At 41.5% G+C, this 21727-nt stretch overlaps 3 protein-coding genes across 3 annotated transcripts; 1 reads left to right on the forward strand and 2 right to left on the reverse strand.

Annotated features, from left to right (window-relative positions):
* Positions 1–856: 856 nt before the first annotated feature.
* Positions 857–7270, forward strand: LOC137914539 (polycystin-2-like). The gene is made up of 15 exons (XM_068758080.1): positions 857–1256; positions 1606–1719; positions 2300–2433; positions 2798–3048; positions 3130–3354; positions 3420–3648; positions 3767–3937; positions 4023–4204; positions 4309–4429; positions 4850–4948; positions 5273–5394; positions 5522–5639; positions 5721–5884; positions 6070–6217; positions 6513–7270. The coding sequence occupies exons 1-15, from the start codon at positions 857–859 to the stop codon at positions 6720–6722; spliced, it is 2688 nt and encodes an 895-aa protein (XP_068614181.1). The 3' UTR covers positions 6723–7270.
* A 426-nt stretch (positions 7271–7696) lies between these two features.
* LOC137914532 (broad substrate specificity ATP-binding cassette transporter ABCG2-like) lies at positions 7697–13511 on the reverse strand. The gene is made up of 15 exons (XM_068758073.1): positions 13306–13511; positions 12513–12572; positions 12318–12432; positions 11833–11985; positions 11581–11738; positions 11174–11325; positions 10958–11053; positions 10371–10621; positions 10093–10175; positions 9438–9527; positions 9222–9343; positions 8965–9119; positions 8434–8523; positions 8164–8267; positions 7697–8039 (listed from the first exon to the last, which is right to left on the reverse strand). Exons 1-15 carry the CDS (start codon positions 13509–13511, stop codon positions 7892–7894), a joined length of 1983 nt encoding a protein of 660 aa, XP_068614174.1. The 3' UTR covers positions 7697–7891.
* Positions 13512–15429: 1918 nt separating this feature from the next.
* On the reverse strand, positions 15430–20795 carry LOC137914540 (protein phosphatase Mn(2+)-dependent 1K-like). The gene is made up of 6 exons (XM_068758081.1): positions 20326–20795; positions 20142–20242; positions 17592–17757; positions 17321–17465; positions 17003–17137; positions 15430–16814 (listed from the first exon to the last, which is right to left on the reverse strand). Exons 1-6 carry the CDS (start codon positions 20793–20795, stop codon positions 16683–16685), a joined length of 1149 nt encoding a protein of 382 aa, XP_068614182.1. The 3' UTR covers positions 15430–16682.
* Between the last annotated feature and the right edge of the window lie 932 nt (positions 20796–21727).

Here is a 21727-nt window from a genome sequence, read left to right on the forward strand (position 1 = left end):
GTCAGAAGGTGTAGATATGGAACAAATGACATCATTTTGCTGACAGAAGACTGATTCTGGCAACATGTAATCTAATTAACAAAAAAAAAAACATATTTCAATGTATACATTGTACACAGAACAATTTAAATAGAAAAAAAAATGCGCTCCTGAATTTGAAGATTTCCATCCGCATCCAAAATCTTATCTTTAACAAATGATTAATTAATGTATGTTTAACTACATTTAACTACATATCGGCAAATAAATCTTTTTCCACCATGTTTTCCATCCTTCAGCGACGGAACCAGGCAAATGAAAAGTTTTTTAACGGGAGGGGGGGGCGCAGATCTAGAACAAGATGGCTGTCCCGGGGAAAGAGGAATAAAGTTCTTGCCTCACACAAACGGAGCTTTTTAATGCGGGCGACAATTCAATGAAGAAAGTTATGAGCTGGCATCGCTGTCCTCCGAGGCATCCACTTTAAACGCGTTTAAAGGCATCGCTTTGTTTTTATTTCTACAACAGGCGTGTTTTTTTTTATTATGTTTTTTTTAGACGGATCGCTGGATGTTTCCACAGAAAGTTTCCCGAACGGATCGATCAGAGCGTTAAACCTTCAAATGATGGCGACGGAGCGCAAGATAATCTTATTTTACCGAATCTGTTGCGACTAAAACTCGCAACGCCTCATGTCTCTTTGATAATTAGTCTGTTCACTTTGATCATTTTCTTTACCAATTAAGTCCGAAATGCTTCGGCCGTCATAAACAATAAAGTTTCACACTACTTTTTTTTTTTTTTTTTTTTTTTAAGTTCTTCAGATGCAACGCACCGATTTAAAAATAACGCGTTTGGGCGAACAAAACTTCGGACCATGAGCTCATCCCGAGTCAAGCCGCAGCAGCTGCCCCAGAGCCCCGCCGGCAGACGCCCGCACAGACTCGACCCGGCCGAGGGGATAGAGATGGAGAGCATCCAGCACCAGGACCCGGGTCTCGGAGGGGTTTCTGGCACTCCGTCCCCCCCGTCCAGACAAGCGTGGAGTCGGGACAACCCGGGGTTTGAGCCCGAGGATGAGAATCTGGAAGCCGACTGGCCTCCAGCGAGTCCCGGGAGGAGGTCGGCGTCCACGGCCTCCAGCGGCAGCGGCCTGGGCAGCTCCACCGGCGGGGGAAGCAGCAGCAACATCCCGCGAGGAGGAGCGCGTCCTGCCGCGACCGCGGACGGGAACCAGCAACGCAGCTGTCTGAAGCAAATACTACAAAAGATGAAAGGTTAGTTCCTCTCTCTCCAAACTCATCTCATCAAGCACAGCAGGTGTCTTCTGTAATATTTAATAGTTCAATTCAAGTTTAGTTAGAGATAATATAAATATAGTTTAGTTAGAAAAATAACCTCAATTTAGAAATCTATCTGAATCTAAATAATACATCATTAAATACATCATTAAATATAAAATGCATAAAAAAAGGAACCGTCAGGATTACTATCAGTAATAATTAAGTCCAAACAAAACAAACAAACAAAATGGAGTTATTAAGTGAAGTCTTGCAATCTTGTGACCTGTGTCCGTCTACTAATGCTATTGTTCATTTCAATGGCTGTTTGTTTTTTTCTTTGCAGTTCTATGGGGTACCGATCTGATGGAGGACGGGGACAGTAGTCGAGAACGGTACCTGAGGAACGTACTGAGGGAGATGCTCACGTATATCGCATTCCTCTTCACTGTTTGCATCTGTAAGTAAACACAAAACCCGTGCAGACACCCGGCGTCGACGTTCCACGCGTTTGTGTTTACTTCAAACACTAAAGTGCGTTGGCTTTTCTAGAGTGACTACAAATGTAAACCAAAAAAATAATTGACAGAGACTCACAGGAAGCTCTTTAAAATGTGGCATCAAATACGCAAGCCTGTGCACATTTTTAAATATTTTTTTTTGCAGCTGTTAAATTATTTTCCACATTCACAGTGTGTGTGTGTGTGTGTGTGTGTGTGTGTGTAATGGTTTTGGCAGCCAAAAGAAAAAAATCTCACTTCTCAAATTAAATGTTTGAATTTTGGAATGGTAAACACATTGATGGAAATCACACATTTGAAACGTGATGAAGAAAAAAATAAATATAATTAATGGTGAAGTTTCTCTGCAACAAAAAAAAAAGCCAAATTGTGGTTTCGGGTGGGATCAGGAAACGGACTGGCCAGAGCACAACTATTAAAAGCAGTTTCCAGAGCTCCATCACGATGGATGCAGTAATGCTACTGGTGATGCATAGGTGTTAGGAAAATTGTGCTAAATTGTGATTTATTTCTCTGCAGTGACCTACGGAATGGTGAGTGTGAATATGTACTACTACACAAAAGTCATGTCTCAGCTTTTCCTGGACACGCCGCTGTCTGCCGGGGGCCCGTCCACTTTCAGAAGCCTCTCGACCATGGAGGATTTCTGGAAGGTAACATTTTCATTTTCTTGTGATGAAATTTAAGGCGACATCCAGCAAAAGTGTTTAGCCTAATTTAGCATTAAGGCCAAGTTAAGATAAAGACTTGCTCTAGAAGTTATGTTAGATGGATTTGCCTCTTAGCAGGAGCTTCATCTGTAGCATGCAGACAGACACCAACCTTATACATTAATAAAATACGCCTTGTAAATTGCATCATAAATAAAAGCTTTTGTTGTTTCGAACATCATCAGAGCCAATCTTAATATTTATTATTCGCTGAAATGCATTGAATCTGGACTTTTTGGGGGGGGGGAGTTCGTGGAAATATTCCTCCACCTGTCCTCTTTTTTTTCCCTCATCCTGACTTCTCTAGTTCACAGAGGGGCCTTTCCTCAACGGCATGTACTGGGAGGTGTGGTACAACAACAAGAGCCTGCCGGAGAATCACAGTCTCATCTACTACGAGAACCTCCTTCTCGGCGTGCCCCGGCTCCGGCAGGTCAAAGTCCGAAACGAGTCCTGCTCCGTCCACGAAGACCTGCGGGACGAGGTTCAGGAGTGTTACAGCATGTACACGCCGACCAACGAGGACACCGCCCCCTTCGGCCCCAAGAATGGAACAGCGTTAGTCCGAGAGCAATATGCTGCACGCATCGCAGAACGAAACGTCTCCGTCCTCAGTCCCGTGTTCCTCTCGTTTACCAGCTGGGCGTATGCTCCCGAGGGCGAGACCAATAGCAGCGGGTATTGGGGTCAGGTGTCTAAATACGGAGGTGGAGGATACTACCAAGACCTGTCCCGTACCAAGGCGGAGTCGACCATCCAGCTGCAGTTTCTGAAGGACTCCCTGTGGCTGGACAGAGGAACCAGAGCTGTGTTCCTCGACTTCTCCGTCTACAACGGGAACATCAACCTCTTCTGCATCGCCAGGTAAGATCCTCCCCTCCTCCTCTCACTACTAAGAGTCCAAACATCATTTGATTGCCTTTTTTCAGGCTGTTGGTGGAGTTCCCCGCCACTGGCGGAGCGGTGACCTCCTGGCAGTTCCAAACGGTGCGACTGATCCGATATGCGTCCAGCTGGGACTACTTCGTGGGCCTGTGTGAAGTGGCGTTCAGCCTGTTCATCCTGTACTACGCGGTGGAGGAGGTGCTGGAGATCCGCATCCACCGCCTGCATTATTTCAAGAGCTTGTGGAACTGCCTGGACGTCCTCATTGTCGCGGTGCGCATCCAAGTCCTGGTTTTGGATCCTTCCCGTCATTTCCTTTAAGGGTTCCAGCAATGTTTACCGACTTTGTTCCCTCTCTCTCTCTCTCTCTCTCTCTCTCTCTCTCTCTCAGTTAAGTGTTGTTGCTATTATCATGAACATCACCAGATCGGCAATGGTTGGCCATCTCCTCAAAGGCCTGCTGGAGAACCACGCCGCTCACCCCGGCTTTGACGCTTTGGCCACCGTGCAGGTCCAGTTCAACAACGTGGCTGCGATTGTCGTTTTTTTTTCTTGGATCAAGGTACGGTATGCCCTTTTATGGTCATTGGCTCACAGGTGGTCCGATACAGCCGTTGAATTCGCTCATCATTCCTCTCGTCCCTCAGCTTTTTAAGTTCATCAACTTCAATAAGACCATGAGTCAGCTCTCCAGCACCATGTCTCGCTGCGCCAAGGACCTCGTGGGCTTCGCCATTATGTTCTTCATCATTTTCCTGGCGTATGCTCAGCTGGCCTACTTGGTGTTTGGGACCCAAGTCAATGATTTCAGCACTTTCCAAGCCAGCATGTGAGTCCATAGCATAGCGTAGTCCACAAATATACAAATACTCTTAGCCACTGGCGTTTCTTGCTGTTGCAACATTTTGAAATTAATTCCTTTGCTGCGTTTAGTGTCACGCAGTTCCGTATCATTCTGGGAGACTTTGAGTTCTCAGAAATTGAGGAGGCGAATCCAGTGCTGGGGCCGATCTACTTCACGACATTTGTCTTCTTCATCTTCTTCATTCTCATGGTGAGTAGGATAGTTTAGTTTATTGTGTTTTTCAAGCAGAATAAAAAATAAAATAAAATAAATTACACCTTTTTGTGTACAAGAAGCAATATTTCAGCAAAAAAAACAATAAATATGTCCAAGACAAAACACCAAATGCCATGTACACAAGAAATAACAAATAATTCAATAATATAGTGCTTGAAAAGGAGTGGGAAGAAGATAACTTATTAAATCCCACCCCCATTATACAACTAAGATTTTAAATCTATTGGACTTCTAATAATGTAATAAAAAAAATTAGGAACATTTAGCGCACATTACTAAATAATTAATAAGCAATATTTTATATACAATATATTTCAATAATTATATACCAACAATGGTAAGAAGGAGCCATTTATATAATGGAAAGTACCGTTTGGCTTTCTTGCTATGCAGAACATGTTCCTGGCGATCATCAATGACACGTACTCTGAGGTGAAGGCTGACATGTCCCAGCAAAGGTCCGAGATGGAGATGACGGACCTCATCAAAAAGGTATTCATCAAACTCCCGTATGTTTCGATCATTTATTTTGACGCTGGTGTTCCTTTACGTCACGCAAATCGTCACGCCAATTAGAACGGAATATCGTTGTGACACACACAAGACGCGGTTAATTCACGCGCGTGGCGTCCGACCGCGAGAACTGTATTGTATTACCATTATGTGTAAATAAAGGATAGACGTATAGAAGGCTCCAGAATTGAGATGGTACTTACCCAAATGTTCTTTTCCAGACCCGAATTTTCTCTAGGTTTGGGAACATATTTCTTGAATTGAATTGTCTAATCTAGAATGATTTTTCATTTTCTTTCTAAGGGATGTAATAAAGCTCTGATGAAGTTGAGACTGAAGAAAACCGCGGTAGACGACATCTCTGACAGTTTACGTCAGGCGGGGGGCAAGCTGAACCTTGACGAACTCCGCCAGGATCTTAAAGGGTGAACAGATCTTCAGTGGATGCTAACATCTCTCACCTGTTACTATGTTGTTTCACTGTCTGCGGTCGGTTTCTGTAAATGTCAGCCTGTCCTACGTGCGTGTTTTTTTTTTTTACTCTTTGCACAGAAAGGGCCACACAGATGCAGAGATTCAGGCCATCTTCGCCAAGTACGATCAGGATGGCGATCAGGAGCTGACGGAGAACGAGCACCAACAGATGAGGGACGACCTGGAGAAAGAGAGAGTGAGTGATGAGTGAGCGTGGCAGTGTCCTCTCAAGCCTCGCCGCCTGAAGGTATTCAGTGTGTTTCTGCTCGTATGCCAGGAGGACTTGGATCTGGAACGTAATTCACTCACGAGGCCCAACAGCGGCAGGAGCTTCCCCCGCACCCAGGAGGACTCCGAGGAAGACGACGACGAGGATAGCGGCCACAGCTCTCGCCGTCGCGGCAGCAGCTCGGGAGGCGTCTCCTATGAAGAGTTTCAAGTGTACACATCTTTTTATTTAATTTTTTTTTTATGTTACTGTCTTATTTGTACCTTTTCCCAGCCTTAAATTGTGGTGTGTAATTTCATGCGTGAGTTTGCAACGTTAGGGCCGACGCGAAAACCTTTCTAGACAAGCGGAACGACCACGAGAACACGGGAATGAACACGCCGACTCTGCTTGTCAGGCTGGTGAGACGCGTGGACAGGATGGAGCACTCTATTGGCAGCATCGTGTCGAAGATCGACGCCGTTATCGTGAAGCTGGAAGCCATGGAGAGATCGAAACTCAAAAGGAGAGATGTGCTGGGCAGACTGCTGGATGGCGTCCTGGAGGTGAGATGGAGACGGTCGCCATGCGTCAGGGTAGAAATGGGATAGACATTTTCCCGGAGGAATTTTCCATACCTCCGAATCGGAGAGAAAATGATTCCTCATGTTTTGTCATTAGATGAAAAATCAGTCTCACACTGAAACAAGCGGCGTAGTGTCTAAAATTAAAATTCCTCCTTTGGCTGTGCCTCTGATCCTCTTCCTCCTGCAGCTTGACAGTAAGCACAGTGCTCGCTGTCCTGTTGTGAGCTGGTTGCTTTGCTGCGTGTCTAATATCCGGTTGATGTCTTTCTGACAGGACGATCGTCAGGGACGGGACACAGACGCCCACAGGGAGCAGATGGAGCGGCTGGTGAGGGAGGAGCTGGAGCGCTGGGAGTCTGACGACGTGGTCTCGCAGGTCAGCCATACCCAGCCGGCCTCTCACGCCGGCTCCCGGCCCCGCCCGTCGTCTTCCTTGTCCGCCGATGGCCTCGACGCGATCGCAAACGGGAGCAGCCACGTGTGAGCTGTTCGAAAGTCTCGGCAGACTAAGCAGGCTTCACCTCAAAGAACGCAGCGGGAGCGAGGGACGTTTCTCCGTCGCCACCGTTCTTAAAGTGTTCACGAAAACCTTTATCGTATTACAAATATCAGTGAATAGCAGATCATCTACAGCACAGTCACATTAAAAGGTTATACTTTGCTTTTTCTGGCACCGAAATGCCATTTTAGTTGTAATGATTTTACTATTACATGAGATACATGAACCTGCTTTTGACTGCTGTATCTACCCACACATCTTGGCATTTACACCAAAGGCAAAAAAATGGCTTTTTGACTGCTAATATTGCTGCTTCCTTGTGTTTTCTCATTTTTATATACAAGTAGATACAAGTGTGGCACAGTCTGTCATATTAACGCATCTTCTGTACACCAATGAAGCTTCAAATTAAGTAGCTTATTATCATTTAATGATATGTATTGTAACTTTAAACAAACTTCAATATGGAGTGCATCTTGTATTCATGGGAAACCCATGGCTTTATATTTTTTTTTATTGTGCCTTAACTTTATTTTAAATACAAAAATAAAGTCTTATTAAGATGAAAATGTGCTTCATTCTTTCTCTGGTTCAGATTATTATTTGTTTAAAGTAAGAAAACCAGAAGTGTGACTGAAACATTGACCTCTTCTTAATCATAATCATAATCATAAGAAAAGCGTCCTGAAAATATGGGCAAACGTGTACTTTGAAAAGCATTTAGTAGTTAAGTTCTATGAAAAAACCCAGTTTCAATTAAAAGTATTAAAATAAAGCAAAATTGTTTCATAATTGATGCATTTTTGTAAATTACGTCCATATTCAGGCACGTTCAGGGAACCACTGTGCCGATGATTACGCAGCAGTATTATACAATATTAACTGGGCTCAATAGAAAAAATGAAGACATATTATCAATGTGTGTAACATATCTATAAAAACAATCAATGTTAGGTTAAAATGAAGACACGGAAAATTCTGCAAGAGCTACATGTTGAAGGCAAGTGAATTACAAAAAAGAGAAATTCATTAAATCTTGACCAATAAGTTACATTTGGAATCCAAATCTCAAACATTCACATTGCTATTGTGTGAGAAATCACTTGAAAGTCACATCTTCTAATCTAACTAAGTACATGTACTAAAAACACCCCTTAAGTGAATTTCTTGACGTAGCGGAGTTTCAGATAGGCGATAGCGAATGATATGATCATCATGACAGCCAAAGCCACATTATTCTCCCAGTGTCCCCAGGTGGTGTACTTTAATCCCAGGTAGTCAAGATGCTGCTCTCCTGTACACCTGAAAGAACAAAGACCCACACGGTCAGCAGCAAAAATAAATGTCCTTATTTAAGCTTTTTTTATTTTCTACTCCAGATTGCTCAGAAGGCTTTGTAGAGGAAGCGGATCACAGAGTCACTCACGTGAGGCCGGCCGTACTGTTGGTCATCGTAGCGAAGGCTTCGGTGTTTTGGATCACAGCCTCCTCACAGAACTTCAAACCCACAAACTCATTGATGTTCAGGGCCTGAACAGACAAGTGCAAGCTAATCGATACGGTGCGGATCAAAGGGAACATGCCACACATGTTTGATTGATCTAGGATGATCAACGAAGGATACATTCTGAATATCCTAGCCTTTAAAAAAAAAAAATACAGAACAGTTCATAGAATTGTCAAAATTTTTACTTACGTCAAATCCATAACGAGGAACGCTTAAGTACTTCAACCAAGCCAGCCAGCCCATGATGGAAGAGATGTCCACGATGAGACCTGAGAAAAGCTAAGAACACAACACAACCTGAAGCTAGTAAATAAAATGTGGCCCTGATGTTATCTGTCCCACCTGTGAAATTCCTGTGAAATCAAGTACATTTGTCATATAGCAAACATCCTAAACATACAGACCGGTATGTTTCTTAAAATGTGTCCTTTTTTATTTAATTTTTTTGCTTTATTTAATTTCATTTATGTTCATTTTGAGTTTATGCCCAATGTTTGATGCTCAAATAAATAAATGCAAACTATCATAAATGCAGAAATTAAGATATATCTTCCAGGGAACAGAGAGAGACTAACTACAAAAGTATGAATTTGAAATTTCTTTGGATATTTTGAGAAGGGAGAAACATCTGAGAAAAATGGCTTGATCCTACCTAACCCCACCTTTCACCTTACTTTCACAGGTGACTGATTTATGTTTTCTCGGCACCGCGCCTCTCACCATCATGATGACAAACGAGATGGTCATGTAGATGGTGGCGAGAGCCACGACGGTCTTGTCGGCTGCGATGGCCAACGACAAGGCGGTGGCCGTGTAGGTTACCTGAGTCACTGTCAGCGTGAAATAAAAAAAGGCTGCTGCTGTGTATTTGAGCCCTGGACACACACACACACGATAAATCGACACTCGGGCGTTTAAAACACATCTTTGATTTTCTCTAATTCCATTTCACTAGTTTGTAGATATGTCTGTCATACCGATCATAAAGTAGACAATAATGCAGAAGACGACCGAGATGACGGTGCGCACAGCGATCTCTGTCACGATCTTAGCCAGGAAGAAGACAGAGATTCTGTAGTAGCCGCTGATGTATTCATGCCTGTCACAAGAAGACCCAAATATAAATCAACCGACTTTGAATTAATCACGGGCGTCGGATGAATGGGTCTTTGAATTTCCGGCAGGTTGCTTACACAAAGAGGGTCCTCCCAATGATGAAGAGCTCAGCTGCAGAAATGGTGGTAAAACACAGCTGTGTGACGATGAAGAAGAATGCACCCGTTCTGTAAGTAAGAATAGAAAAGGGAATGCAGAGAAAACGTCAGAGTTGGGGTGAGAACGCCGCATGCCTTGATCTTGAAACGACTTTTCCTGCCAGTCCAATTTGGCATCTTTGGAAACACTCATATTTATATTTATATTAGAGTTAAGAAATGTTAAAAATGCAATTTTATGGACAGAGAAAGCTTGTGTGTATCTATGTCTTGATACACACGTTGTTTTTGTCACATGATGATGATGATGGTGTAATGCATTATACAGAAACAGAAACTACAACAGAAATAATGAAGCGGTGTCAAAAAATGGCTGAAAGGTTCTAATATTTCTGCTTCCAATTCTTTTACATGCGTTTTTTATTAGCAGTTAAACTATGTTCGCTATCCATGTTATTTCCCAACATGAAAGGCCTGAATGCTGTTTCTCACACCACCATCAGGTCATGTCTTGGGTGTAAATAGTAAATTTTTTATTTATCTCAATTTTAAAGTCATTAAAATTCAAATCAGAAAACATCTGAGTATATATATATATATATATATAACTGTGTGCTTTTCATTGTTATCTCACCTGTTCTGGATGCCACTTTGATCATTTGTGACCCCAAAGAAAACGGCTCCGACCATGAGTGCAAGCAAAATGCCGACTCCCAGCTGCACATACAAAAGAAGGAAACATTTAAATAACAGTCATTGGCAATATAAGGTCGTGTTCCTATACTTATTCTTATTCAACATTTTTATTGCGTTAATTTTGTTCCTGCTAAGGAAAGCGTGACTGCACTTTGATTTGGCCCAAACAGAACGGGTGCCATCTGTGAGTGAAGTCAGTGAACAGCGGGGCGTTACCTGGGCAACAGATGTTTGCGGGTTCAGCATGTCATTCTGGAAGTTTCGCTTCAGCACCAAACGCAGCTGACGGAAGAAGGAGCAGTTGTAGGTGCAGGCGCGGGACGGCGAGTACGAGAAACACTTCTTATCGTTGGCAATACGGTCGAGTTCGGCTCTCGTGCGGCTGCAGTAGCTGCTGTTGTTGTACTCCTCCACCAGGCGCTCCTCGATGCGCTGCTTGGTGCTGATGACCTCCTCGGAGTCCAAATCTGACCACGCATTCATGAGGAAAACAACTGATTCAAGCATTATATAACTGTTACTATATAGAGAAAAGTAATCCCATAAACTGATTTGAAGGAAAAAGAAAATCATGATGTTCAATAATGATTGTAAAATATTTAACATTTCAAAAGCCTTTTTTTTTTTATTGGTCCAGCAATGAAAAAATGAGAAATAGTTCAATATAATAATATCCCCTGAAACCTGACCATGATTCTAATGTTATTCTAATGTGATTTTTCAAACAGATTAAGATATTTTAAAGCAGAATTCTGTTCTGTGAAGGCAGGAATATGGAATATCATGGAAGGATTCATGCATACCCTTGTACATTTCTGTCTGGGATGTGTTGATGGAGTGCCCATTAATAACATCCAGAAAGAAATCAGCTGGGTTGTTGTAGGGGTCACAGATGTAGCCTGGAAGACAGACAGTGTTTAAATGTTTAATGTACAGATGACTTTATGACTTTAAAAAGGTCTGAGGAATAATGCAAACATGTAAAATGGCGTCTTGTAACAATAATGAAACACAGTTACCAATGCTGGCAAAGTAGTCCAAAGCATTGGGTGCTGGTCCATGGTACAGCATTCTGCCATTAACCAGTAGAGTCAGAGAGTCAAACAGCCTGTAGATGGAGAAGCGTGGTTGGTGGATGGACATGATGATGGTTCTGCCATGATTAGCCATTCTGAGAGGACACACAAACACACAATAAAGTCAAATATATAATAAAACAATATGCTAAATAGAAAACACAGCAAAGCTCTTAATTCAAAGTTTAAAGAGATTCTGTGTTTTAAAATCACTTTAAACGTCACAAAGTGCAGCTTATGCTCCTTTTATTTACTAATTGAAAAGAAGAAAATATATCTCAGTTTGCAGCAGCCCTTAATGAAATGATCCATACACGCGTTGAGGCAACGCAGAACGGTTTCTTTCGTACTTTTTAATTAGCAGCAGCACAGAGTGAGCGGTGCTGGAATCCAGCCCTGTTGTCGGTTCATCCAGAAAGAGAACCGAGGGATCAATAATCAGCTCCATGCCGATGGTCATCCTCTTCCTCTCCCCTCCAGAGATTCCCCGGGTGAAATCTGTGCCCACCTGAGAGGAAACGCCCAGCTCAGAATGGCCACGTTCAACCTAACCCTGACTCCTGCTGTTATATTGAGTCGAACATAATAAGATGAATATGTACCCTCGAGTCGGCCACCTTGGTGAGCCCCAGCTCTTTAATCAGGCGCCAGACTCGGGCCTCCTTCTCACTCTCAGGCACAGAGCTGGGAAGCCTCAGTGCTGCAGAAAAGCGCAGGTTCTCCCTCACGGTCAGGGTACCCATGAACACATCATCCTGGGGATGGAGATGGGAAGATCACTCCTTTATAACACCTTTAACATGGAGACTGATTCATCTATACTTGCATTTAGCAACAAGCAAACAAACGTGGACATTTTTTGTGATGAACCCATAGAGATCAATTGTCCTCCAACAATCTATTTCTCTTTTACAACCAGCGATCATTATTTGGCTCAATCTTCCCATTTTCATTATATCTCATCAAAGCTTAATATTTATCTCAGGAGCCTGGCTGGCAAATATGTCAGTACCAGCATTGTATTTCCAGTAGCCTGCAAGTGAGTTTACATTATTTAATGCAGGTTTTAGTTATTAATAGAATTCACCTGAACTACATAACCAGAGAGCCATTTGAAGTTTGGAGGCTGCGGGACTTTGTCAATGAGGACTTCTCCTGAGAGACCTGAGGGATCCTTCCTTGCAGCCAGGATATCCATAAGTCTTTGAATTAATAAAAAAAAAATCATAGCTCGACATATATCAACAACAATCATCTAATTAATTTTGTATCAGATACACACGAAGATTTGCCACTTCCAGTAGTTCCAAGAATAGCATTGAGACCAGGTCCCATTATCCCACTGCAAGACAAAAGCACAAAAGGCTCTGGAGCAAATGTAACAAGTATAAATGGCTTTAAAAACAAATATTAACATATTTAATTCAGTGATTTAGTTTTACAAATCAATGAAAGGACTGCCAAACAAGGTGCATCGATATGCTTCTTATATATACGACAAATGATGAACCTTCAAAGCAGTTTGTTCAAATGATTTTGTTCCAAATAAAATAACGGCAAAGAAAGTGGTGCAGAGAAATTAAAACCAAATCCAAAAAAGCAGCCAAACAGAGATAAGAAAGTGGAATTAAAAAGGCAGAATAAAAGCCTGGCAGCGGATCACGTGATGGCGATTCATTAGATTCCTTGGCAGACTGCGCCTCAGTGCGTCAGAGAGATTATATGTAAGAAACCATAGCTTAATATCATATAATTAACACGGAGGCAGGAAACGGCTCAGAAACTTGTGTGAAGTGATTTGTTCTTCCATGGGAAATGTTAACTGTCAACCATCAGAAAGAAACCATTGTAGGAGTCACCTATTGTCCTGTTTGAGTAATGATACGATGAGCTATATTTAGACTTGACATTTAACATAAACCGCCAGCCAAATTATGGGTTTGAAAGACGCACAACAATAGATAATATATGATATTATACTATATACTGTCGTCAGCAATGAGAAAATAAAAATACAAATTAGACGGATGGAAAATAGACAGACTGACAAAGACACAAAATCTTTTGTGACTGACTTGAGGTTGACCAGGATTTCTCTGGGACTAGTTTTCCTTTTGCAGAAGAACCCGCTCCGACACTGCACTTTGTAGTGAATGTTGTGGAAGCTCACAACGGAGCCGAGCGGCTGCTTTCCTTCGTCCATGGCGGTGATGAACTTTGGCGTTCCGTTGGTGATGATATCTTCTGTCATTGCAAAGTTAATGTGACTGGCCCCCTCCATGGTTGTCTGCACTGAATTCCCTGTCAAATGATAGCAATCTGATGACGTATGTAAAAAAGGTGGACATATGTAAGATCAGGGTGTCTGAAGATGTTGCAAAGAGTTCTGCTCAATTCCTGAAACTGTGATACGCCCTAAATCTGGTTACACTTTAAAATGAAACATACTGCTTCAAATATACACAAAGATCAATTAATGCTTATTATGGTAATATTAAACAGTTTAAACAAATAGAACATACTTTTTGTTAAGCATTTTTATGTATGTATTAATTTCTACATAAACTGACTACACCTCAGAAACACAACATTTAACAAATTAGCACTAGAACTACCAAGGCAGTCATTTTGACTGCTTTCAAAATTTGCAACGTCATAACTTGGTTTAAAAAAAGCCTATGGACCATAGGATCCTGACTTTTCCTAAATGTGTGTATATATTATTCTAGCATTGTTTTACCATTAAAATTTCAAAAGACAAAAGAGATCTGAGTATTCAAGAAATGCACCAATGAGATGATGTCATGGAGGAACTTCATAATGTGAGTCACAAATGAACACACGACAGCAAAAGCCAGACAAATGATGGTGCGAGAGCCCCGGCTGGAGCAGCAGAAGATGGAGAAGAGTCGGTGCCAAGTAGCGAATATGAATATGAAACACTCTGGATGTAAACTACCAATTTGTTGAACAATGCTGTTTGCTTATATCTATTTTTTTACCCTCCTTATTAATTGTAATTCAGTCATTTTCATACATTTTCAGACTACTTTAGAATCTATTCAATGTTTCTGCTTTTTGCTTCTTTTAAAAAGTTTCACAGTATTAGGAAAGTTTAAAGCATTGTGATTAAAATGTTCCATGAAAAGGTCCACATACCTGTAAGGCTATTAGTAATTACATTAAAGATTTTTTAGAACGGAATTAAATAAATGAATAATAAAAAAAAACACTTTACTTAAAATCATACTATGATATTGCAAGATAAGACGTTTTTAAGGACTCTCATGTTGAATCTAAAACAGCTTGAATACGTTTCCCTTGAAAGTCCTTCGTACGTAATTTGGTTAATCAGGTTAAATAAAAGTCAAATACTCACCAGTGTGAAAAGGTTGCTGTAGTGCAGACTTCTGGAGCTCTGCAGAGAGGCTGACCAGCTTCAGCAGGGACAGGTAATTATCACCAGTCACTCAGGAGACATGGCCTCTCTCTCTCTCTCTGTGTCTCTCTCAAATCAATTTTCAATTATTGTTTTCTCACGTGCTTTTGCAGGCCAGACGTTCAAAAATAATGAGCAAATAATGGAAGATGTGCTCATAGCTTTCGCTTCATAAATTAGTAGTACCGGTACTACTACATTCTGGAAATACTCGGACTGAAGCAAAAATATAAATACGGCTGCTCTTTATGCAACATTGGCAATTAAAGAAATGCATTACTAGCTTAAAATTATTCATGTGATGATTTGTTCTCGTGTGATTTAAAATAATTCATTAGATTGCATTAATGACTGTAAATAACTTAACAAATATGCGAGTAGAATTATAATGGAGCAAATAATGAAAATAAGATGAATTAAAAATGTAGTAAACGCACTTGATGCCATGCTGTCCTCCCATAATACTGACCAAAGAATAATTTCATTATGTAGACAAAGAGTTGAAAAACACACCTCTCAATAATCAGTATCCTGATTTACAAAAATGTAATACTGTGTATTCAATTTGTAGCTTAAAGGTTAAAACACGTGGAAACTATTGTCTGTTCAAAACATGCTATTTATGTGACCTAAATTCTTTGGCATTGTATTTATAAATAGATTTATCGATGCCAGAAAATCAGCAGCTCTCAAGCATTTTAAAATCCAGTCATGTCAGTTCATTAGTTTAAATTTACAATCTAGCTTCATTTTTTGTGTACAGATTTTAATGTAAGTGTTTCACAAGCCACTCAGAGCAAAAGTACAGTAATAAGACAGAGGGTTGTTTCTACAGCATGTAAATCCACACCTCTAAAAATTCCAAATGGAAGAACAGTCAACAGTAAATTAAGCTGAACACAGCAGGACAGAACTTCAAAAGATGGAGAGTCTCGGTGCGAAGTCGTGTTTAACGACAAGGTCCTTACAATAAATAAAGTCCCCATTCAACATACGCATGAGGAGGAAAATAACATTTACCATCGGAGTTTCAGGAAGAAACTATCCTCACAAAAACAGCGGTGCTGATAAATATGGATATGAAGTGTTGATTGAATCCAACTTGGAACAATGAAAGGATTAAAGATTGAACCAGACAGGGTTTGATTGTATCCTGCGGTCATGGAGGCTACACAGACGCAAACATTCACAATGTCAAACACGGCTCTAAGATGGTCACTGAAGTGCAGCATAAAGTGTGCTTCGCTCTCTTTATACGACACCCAAAGAGCGTAAATGAGAAATGACTGATTATAACAGTTATGATCACAATGATGTACCTTTAACACAATGCAAACACAAACCAAGCAGCTGCAAGTGAAAGAAAAAAAGAATCTGATCGGCAACCGATGAAGAGAATTATATACAAAATATACATTTCTGTACGCTAAAACAGGACCCGTTTCAATCAGTACAGACATTAAAACTTAATATCACAATTCCTCCTTAAAAGCTAGCATTCATGTATCCTTTTAATGTTCAGTAGATGCACAAGTAGAAGAAGGTCACTCCAGGTGCAACAACAAAAACGCACCGCACAATTTACGCAAAGCAAGATAACCATGAAAATAAAAATAAAACGTGCAAAACGTGGGCATCGGTCAGCTAGAAAGAAATCTGAATGGCAGCCAGCCAGACATTGTAGTTCTCGAACCGTTGACTGATGTAGGGTCGGCTAAACATATGCTGAGTGATGTCATAGATTCCTGGCTGCCAATTAAAACATTTATCACCTTTTATAACTTAAATGGGTTCGCTAATTGAGAGAAGCTTTTGTTAAAGGACATCATAGTTCACTTCTTACTCCATAGAGAATAATAATAAATAGTGTTAGCTTGCATTTCTTTTTTGGGGGGGGGGGGCACACCTCGCTCTTAGCTCATGTTCCGCCCTTGTTTGATTGTATTGCACACAGAAATCGGGTCCCCCCCCCCCCCCCCCCAGACCACACCTCTTCCTTCAGTGTCCTCGCGACTATGCCCAGCGACCGCTCGACACGAAACTTCTGCTGAAGGAGAAAGTCGAGTCAGAATTGTTGTGCTTTCCCCAAGCGCCGAAGGGCACCACGATGATCGTGCTGTTGTCCTCCGAGCCATAATGAAGAGCCTGAGGGAGAAGAGAGAGCATTAAAAAAAAAAAAGCATTCACGGGTGGTGTGAAGCTCTGATTACTGGTCAGATGCTCCTCCAATAATCGGGCAGCTAACGTGCTCGAAGCATCCCTTTGAAGTCACGACTCTCCCGACTTCACACGCGTCGTTTACGGAGGCGGTGTATCAAACGCGGAGGCCTTGCCTGGTCAGATATTCTCTGAGCCGCCTCCTTGGGATCGTGGCACTGGTTGATGACATTGCAGATCTCCTGGCTGTTCATGATGAAATTCACACCGTCTGTGGTCAGCGCCAGGAATGAGTCGTGGGCGTGGTGCAACTGAAGGAAAGGATCATATTTAGAGTTTATTCCACCTCGTTACGCTGTAAAATTTGCAGTGTGCACAGTTGGAGTGCAACATTAAGGCACTTGGATCATCTAAATAATTATTTAGACTCTAATGCAATAAAAATAATAATAATCTGGAACGTTCTCTGCAACATTCCGCTTTTGTATCCCCACCGATATTCTCTTGGTCTCGGGCTCGGCGATGACCCCCATATTCTTCAGGTCAAAGTCTCCAATGCTGCGCGTCATGGCCAGCCTGCCGTTGACGTTTGGCTGTCCCAGACTATTCCAGGTGATGAAACCCCCACTTTTCTTTACCCTTGATGCAGTCACAGTGGGAGATGGGTAATTCAAAGAATTAGATCCTGATCAATTAACAGAGCGATTCTCATGCCACCATCTTGGATTGAACAGATATGATATTTTAGCTCGACCATCTCGGTACCTCTCCTTCTCGTCCTTCCTGTCCGGAGTGTGGTCGACAGTGAGTTTAAGAGCCTTGCCCTTACGACACAGCATGGCACGGCTGTCGCCTACGCTGCCCACCACCAGCTCAATGCCATCCCTCAGCAGGGCCACAGTGGAGGTGGTTCCTGCGCTTGTCCCAGATGCTACAGAGACATAAAAGGAAACATTGGAGGAGGAAGGGGCCATAAGCAGATCGGTGTTCTCATTGCTCACAACAATCACACGATGTGTCTCACTCTCTACGACATGTACACATGGGTAGGTAGTCATGAAGGGGGGGGGAGGGGGGCTGGTCGCAAACTAGAGGTTACAGTTAGCAGTAAAAGAGGAGGCAATCACACATGCAGGTCAAAACTGTTTCAGCACAGAGTTGAGGGTCCAGAGCAAATTTTACACGCATCCAAGAAATAAGTCATCTGGAACATCTATCAGAGTCCAGCCATGATCTTGTTGATCAAAAAAAAAGGAACACATCTCATCCAAAAGGAGAAAACTACCGTCATTCTTACTTCCCTAGAGAGTGCTTTTTTTAATTTTAGTCTTAGGTGCATTTAATTAAAGTCAGTTAGGTAAACAATTGAATTACAGAAGTGTTAACTTAATGTCTGCAATTGGTCATTGGTTACAGTTATTAATTATTATTAATGCAGGCAGTGTGATGTTATATTAGCATTTAGGTTAGCAACATGGTTCCAACTCAATATGTTTTGGCAAATAACATTTATGAAGTAGATATCTAACTAGTACTATATAAATACATTAATAATTAGGGTTGCAAAATTCCAGGAATTTTCAATGATGGGAGGTTTGCTCCTAATAGGGAAATATAGTTGGGGAAAGTATATTTTAGCATAATCTTGACTAACACACACGGCTTACTGCGTGGCTATCGAGACCACGCCCCCTACATGCACTGTGCATTCCTCCATCACACGCACAGATGATTTCTAGAAGACTGGACCACACTAAGGTTAAATTGCAAATATCAAATAGAAATGTATTCATCTAGCAGCCGATAAGTTAGATGCTAAATAAGCGATAGCGTGCATCACTTCATTTACCATCTACGCGGCGCTCTTATAAAGATGCCGTTTTCTGCCTCCTGCCAGATGTTTTGAAGATTATTCCAGTTGTTTAGCTAGCCTAACTATTTTCATATCTGTTCATGCCATTCCAATAATATTCTTACAAGCTGTTGTCTCATTTTATGCCATATGCGGAATATGGAATGGAATATTTCCAAAATTCCCCAGCTTAACTTCCCATGGAAACGTTACGCCCCTTTGCAACCCTATTAATAATATATTCATTTATTAAAGGATAAGGCCTGCAACCCTTTTTCTATCCAAGCAAACACATATGACAAATAACCGGAGATTGCAAGCTGCTTCTTTTCTTTTTTTTGTTTTTGTCTAATCTGTATATGGAATACAGCTCATAGACCACGTCCTTCAACATAGACATAACTTGCAAAACTGGAACACTGTCTCACAAAAAGATTTGTATACAGTTGGTGAGAGAAGAGAAGAAAAGCAAGAGAGAGAGAGAGGAGTGAGAGAAAGATAGGGAACCTTCCAGTAGTCCAGGATTTAGGACCCGCTGGACTCTCCTTCAATATCTAGCCCCTCGTCATCCACATTGGTGCCAAGGGCCTCCAGCTCTTAGCTGGGTCAGCAGCTGCCGTAGATAACATGCACACACACACACAGGCATATTGGGACATTTCACACAGCGTGGCCGATGTATGGCCACGAAATAGATATACTAGCTTCCATATAAACAAGTAATGTGAATAAGACATCGTGTTCTTAGAGAAAGGCTTTGATGTTCCTCTACGACTAGGGCAAACACACAGTTGGAAGTAGAATTATTCAACCTCCATTGTATATTGGGCTTCTCCAATAATTCCAAATGTAAATGTCGATTCATTGGGATACATTTTATATCAGTTGCTCCAATAACACTCAAATTAATCTGCAACGATATGCATTGCAGATTGAGAATATTTTACAAGATGGGTCACGAATTAAGGGACAACTCTTTAAGCGTCAGACCGCCATAACCGATGAGAATAGCTGCAGGGTGACTCTTTGAGGCTATCTATCAACAAAGTACTGAATATGGAAACCATAACACACCAGTCTTATCATATTAATACAGCTCAAATACCACGAGGTGGTGGCTTGTACCTGTACACTGGTTTTTCCTTTAGCTTGTTGATAGGTATAAGTGCATCCAGTATTGCAAGAACCAAAGTACTAGGATTGGCAGGTTTGTGGCTCATCAATCAGTAATTCATGTCGTCTTAAATGACACACCTCTAACCAAATATTAGTCAGGATATTTCAGTGGAGAAATCAAAAACTTGACAGTCTAAAGAGGTTTGAAGAGAGAAAATGGAAAGTTTCATTACATATAAACATGTGTGTGTACATACATTTATATTAATATTATATGTATATAAATATATACACACACACACTGAATACAGAGAACATCTATGTATGTCTGACATTAAAGAACCTACCATCTGGAGAGAAGTGCAAGTGTTTTGCGAGGGCTTTGTCAACTTCAAGGAAGGCTTTCTTCAAAACTATTTCCAGATCAGACTCCTGTGTCACAAGGTCCCTGAAGCAACATCAGCATATCAGATATTAGTATATTAATTTCCCAAGACATTGAAAAACTGCACGTTTAATAATCCCACTTACTTGATAAACTTCTCCATATATTTTTCACAAAAGTTGGCTGCTTCTGGCCCACCATGCCCATCAAACACGGCAAAGTAGATAACGTTATCCCCCATTTGGGAGATCTGGAAGCGATCTTCATTCTCCTTGCGCTGACCAATGAGGGAGGCACAGCCTACCTTTGATAAGCTGACTTTGGGAATGGGCATGCCGTAGCGAATACTGGGAGGAAGGAGGATGGGCTCGTCAATGCGATTGTCCCATATACCAAATGAATCCCAAGTGGTGGGAAGACCACTGCTGTCTGCATCAAAGCGAGTGTTGCTGAGCAGTTTTACAGAAGGGGCGTGAAGTCGTCTGTTGAAGACTGTCGACCGGAAGCGGCTGTACTGCTGGAATAAGAACGGCACGACAGCTTTCTGTGCGAGACCACCGTGACCCAAGTGAGGACTGGTGCACCTTGCCAGGCGCACGAGACAAGCTGCTGACATCACCGTGGCAGCACAAAGTTTGAAGAAGCCCTGGATGGAGAGGTGGAGGAATTTCTTGTTCGGACACTGTGGGCGAAAAAACAATCAGTAAATGAGACTATACACAGAATGTAAATAAAGGTAAATTACAAAAATTAGCTTGAATCAGGGACCCACAATAGATATTACTGCCTAATCTTGACTGGTTTCTTTTTTGCTCCCATCTCCAAACAGATAGAAACACTTTAGCGTCATGCAAACACTTCATTTGCATGCAAACGGTAGTTTAAACTGTGTTTTCATGCACAAAACGTTTCAGTCATCGATCAAGCATGGAATGACAAATATTTGCTGAATGCGGGCCATTGATGCGGCCCAAAAGGCGTTGTGTTCACATTAGTCAAAGACCCAATGTTTAAATCCAATCCATAATTCGTAGATTTAAAAAAAGAAGATGAAAATAGCTTGAGGCCTTAACATGGATCATGATAACAACTGATCATAAACGTACATTATTAATCAAATTAACTCTGTATTATTTCTCGGTTGCAAAAAAAAACACGAGATAAATGACGCACTTACAAATGTGCAACCATTGCATTCAAAACGATTACAGAGTAAGTAGTAATATTATAGCAAAGGATACGGTTAACGCAATTTTGAAAGAATGACGCAACACTTAGCAGCCACTAGCTCATTCCGCTAACAATGTAGCACCACGATCGCATTTACAACAAATACCAGGGTTAGAGAGAGAGAGAGAGAGAAAGATGCATTTTAAACAAATATTATTTAATAACATATAGTTCTTGTTGTGAAAAAAAAAAACTAAAATAACGTCAACATGCGCAGCTTTACATTTCGGCGGCGTCTGAACAAGCATAAACACAAAATATAGTTACCGCTAGCCGACTAGCTAGCTTTGGCATTCGTCGATTGTATTCGATCCTTAC

This window comes from Brachionichthys hirsutus, unplaced genomic scaffold (assembly GCF_040956055.1).
Source record: "Brachionichthys hirsutus isolate HB-005 unplaced genomic scaffold, CSIRO-AGI_Bhir_v1 contig_254, whole genome shotgun sequence".
Classification (NCBI taxonomy): Eukaryota; Metazoa; Chordata; class Actinopteri; order Lophiiformes; family Brachionichthyidae; genus Brachionichthys; species Brachionichthys hirsutus.

What these genes read in the sequence shown, in the direction of transcription:
- LOC137914539 (XM_068758080.1), top strand. Translation starts at nt 857, where the DNA reads ATGAGCTCATCCCGAGTCAAGCCGCAGCAGCTGCCCCAGAGCCCCGCC. An exon ending in AATACTACAAAAGATGAAAG is followed by an intron (nt 1,257 to 1,605) that starts GTTAGTTCCTCT and finishes TTTTCTTTGCAG; the next exon opens with TTCTATGGGGTACCGATCTG. An exon ending in CCTCTTCACTGTTTGCATCT is followed by an intron (nt 1,720 to 2,299) that starts GTAAGTAAACAC and finishes ATTTCTCTGCAG; the next exon opens with TGACCTACGGAATGGTGAGT.
- LOC137914540 (XM_068758081.1), bottom strand. Translation starts at nt 20,795, where the DNA reads ATGTCAGCAGCTTGTCTCGTGCGCCTGGCAAGGTGCACCAGTCCTCAC. An exon ending in CTTGCACTTCTCTCCAGATG is followed by an intron (nt 17,758 to 20,141) that starts GTAGGTTCTTTA and finishes ATGTCTCTGTAG; the next exon opens with CATCTGGGACAAGCGCAGGA. An exon ending in CTCAGAGAATATCTGACCAG is followed by an intron (nt 16,815 to 17,002) that starts GCAAGGCCTCCG and finishes CTTCTCCCTCAG; the next exon opens with GCTCTTCATTATGGCTCGGA.
- LOC137914532 (XM_068758073.1), bottom strand. Translation starts at nt 13,511, where the DNA reads ATGGAGGGGGCCAGTCACATTAACTTTGCAATGACAGAAGATATCATC. An exon ending in GAAATCCTGGTCAACCTCAA is followed by an intron (nt 12,573 to 13,305) that starts GTCAGTCACAAA and finishes TTTGTCTTGCAG; the next exon opens with TGGGATAATGGGACCTGGTC. An exon ending in TTCCTCGTTATGGATTTGAC is followed by an intron (nt 8,268 to 8,433) that starts GTAAGTAAAAAT and finishes TTGTCTGTTCAG; the next exon opens with GCCCTGAACATCAATGAGTT.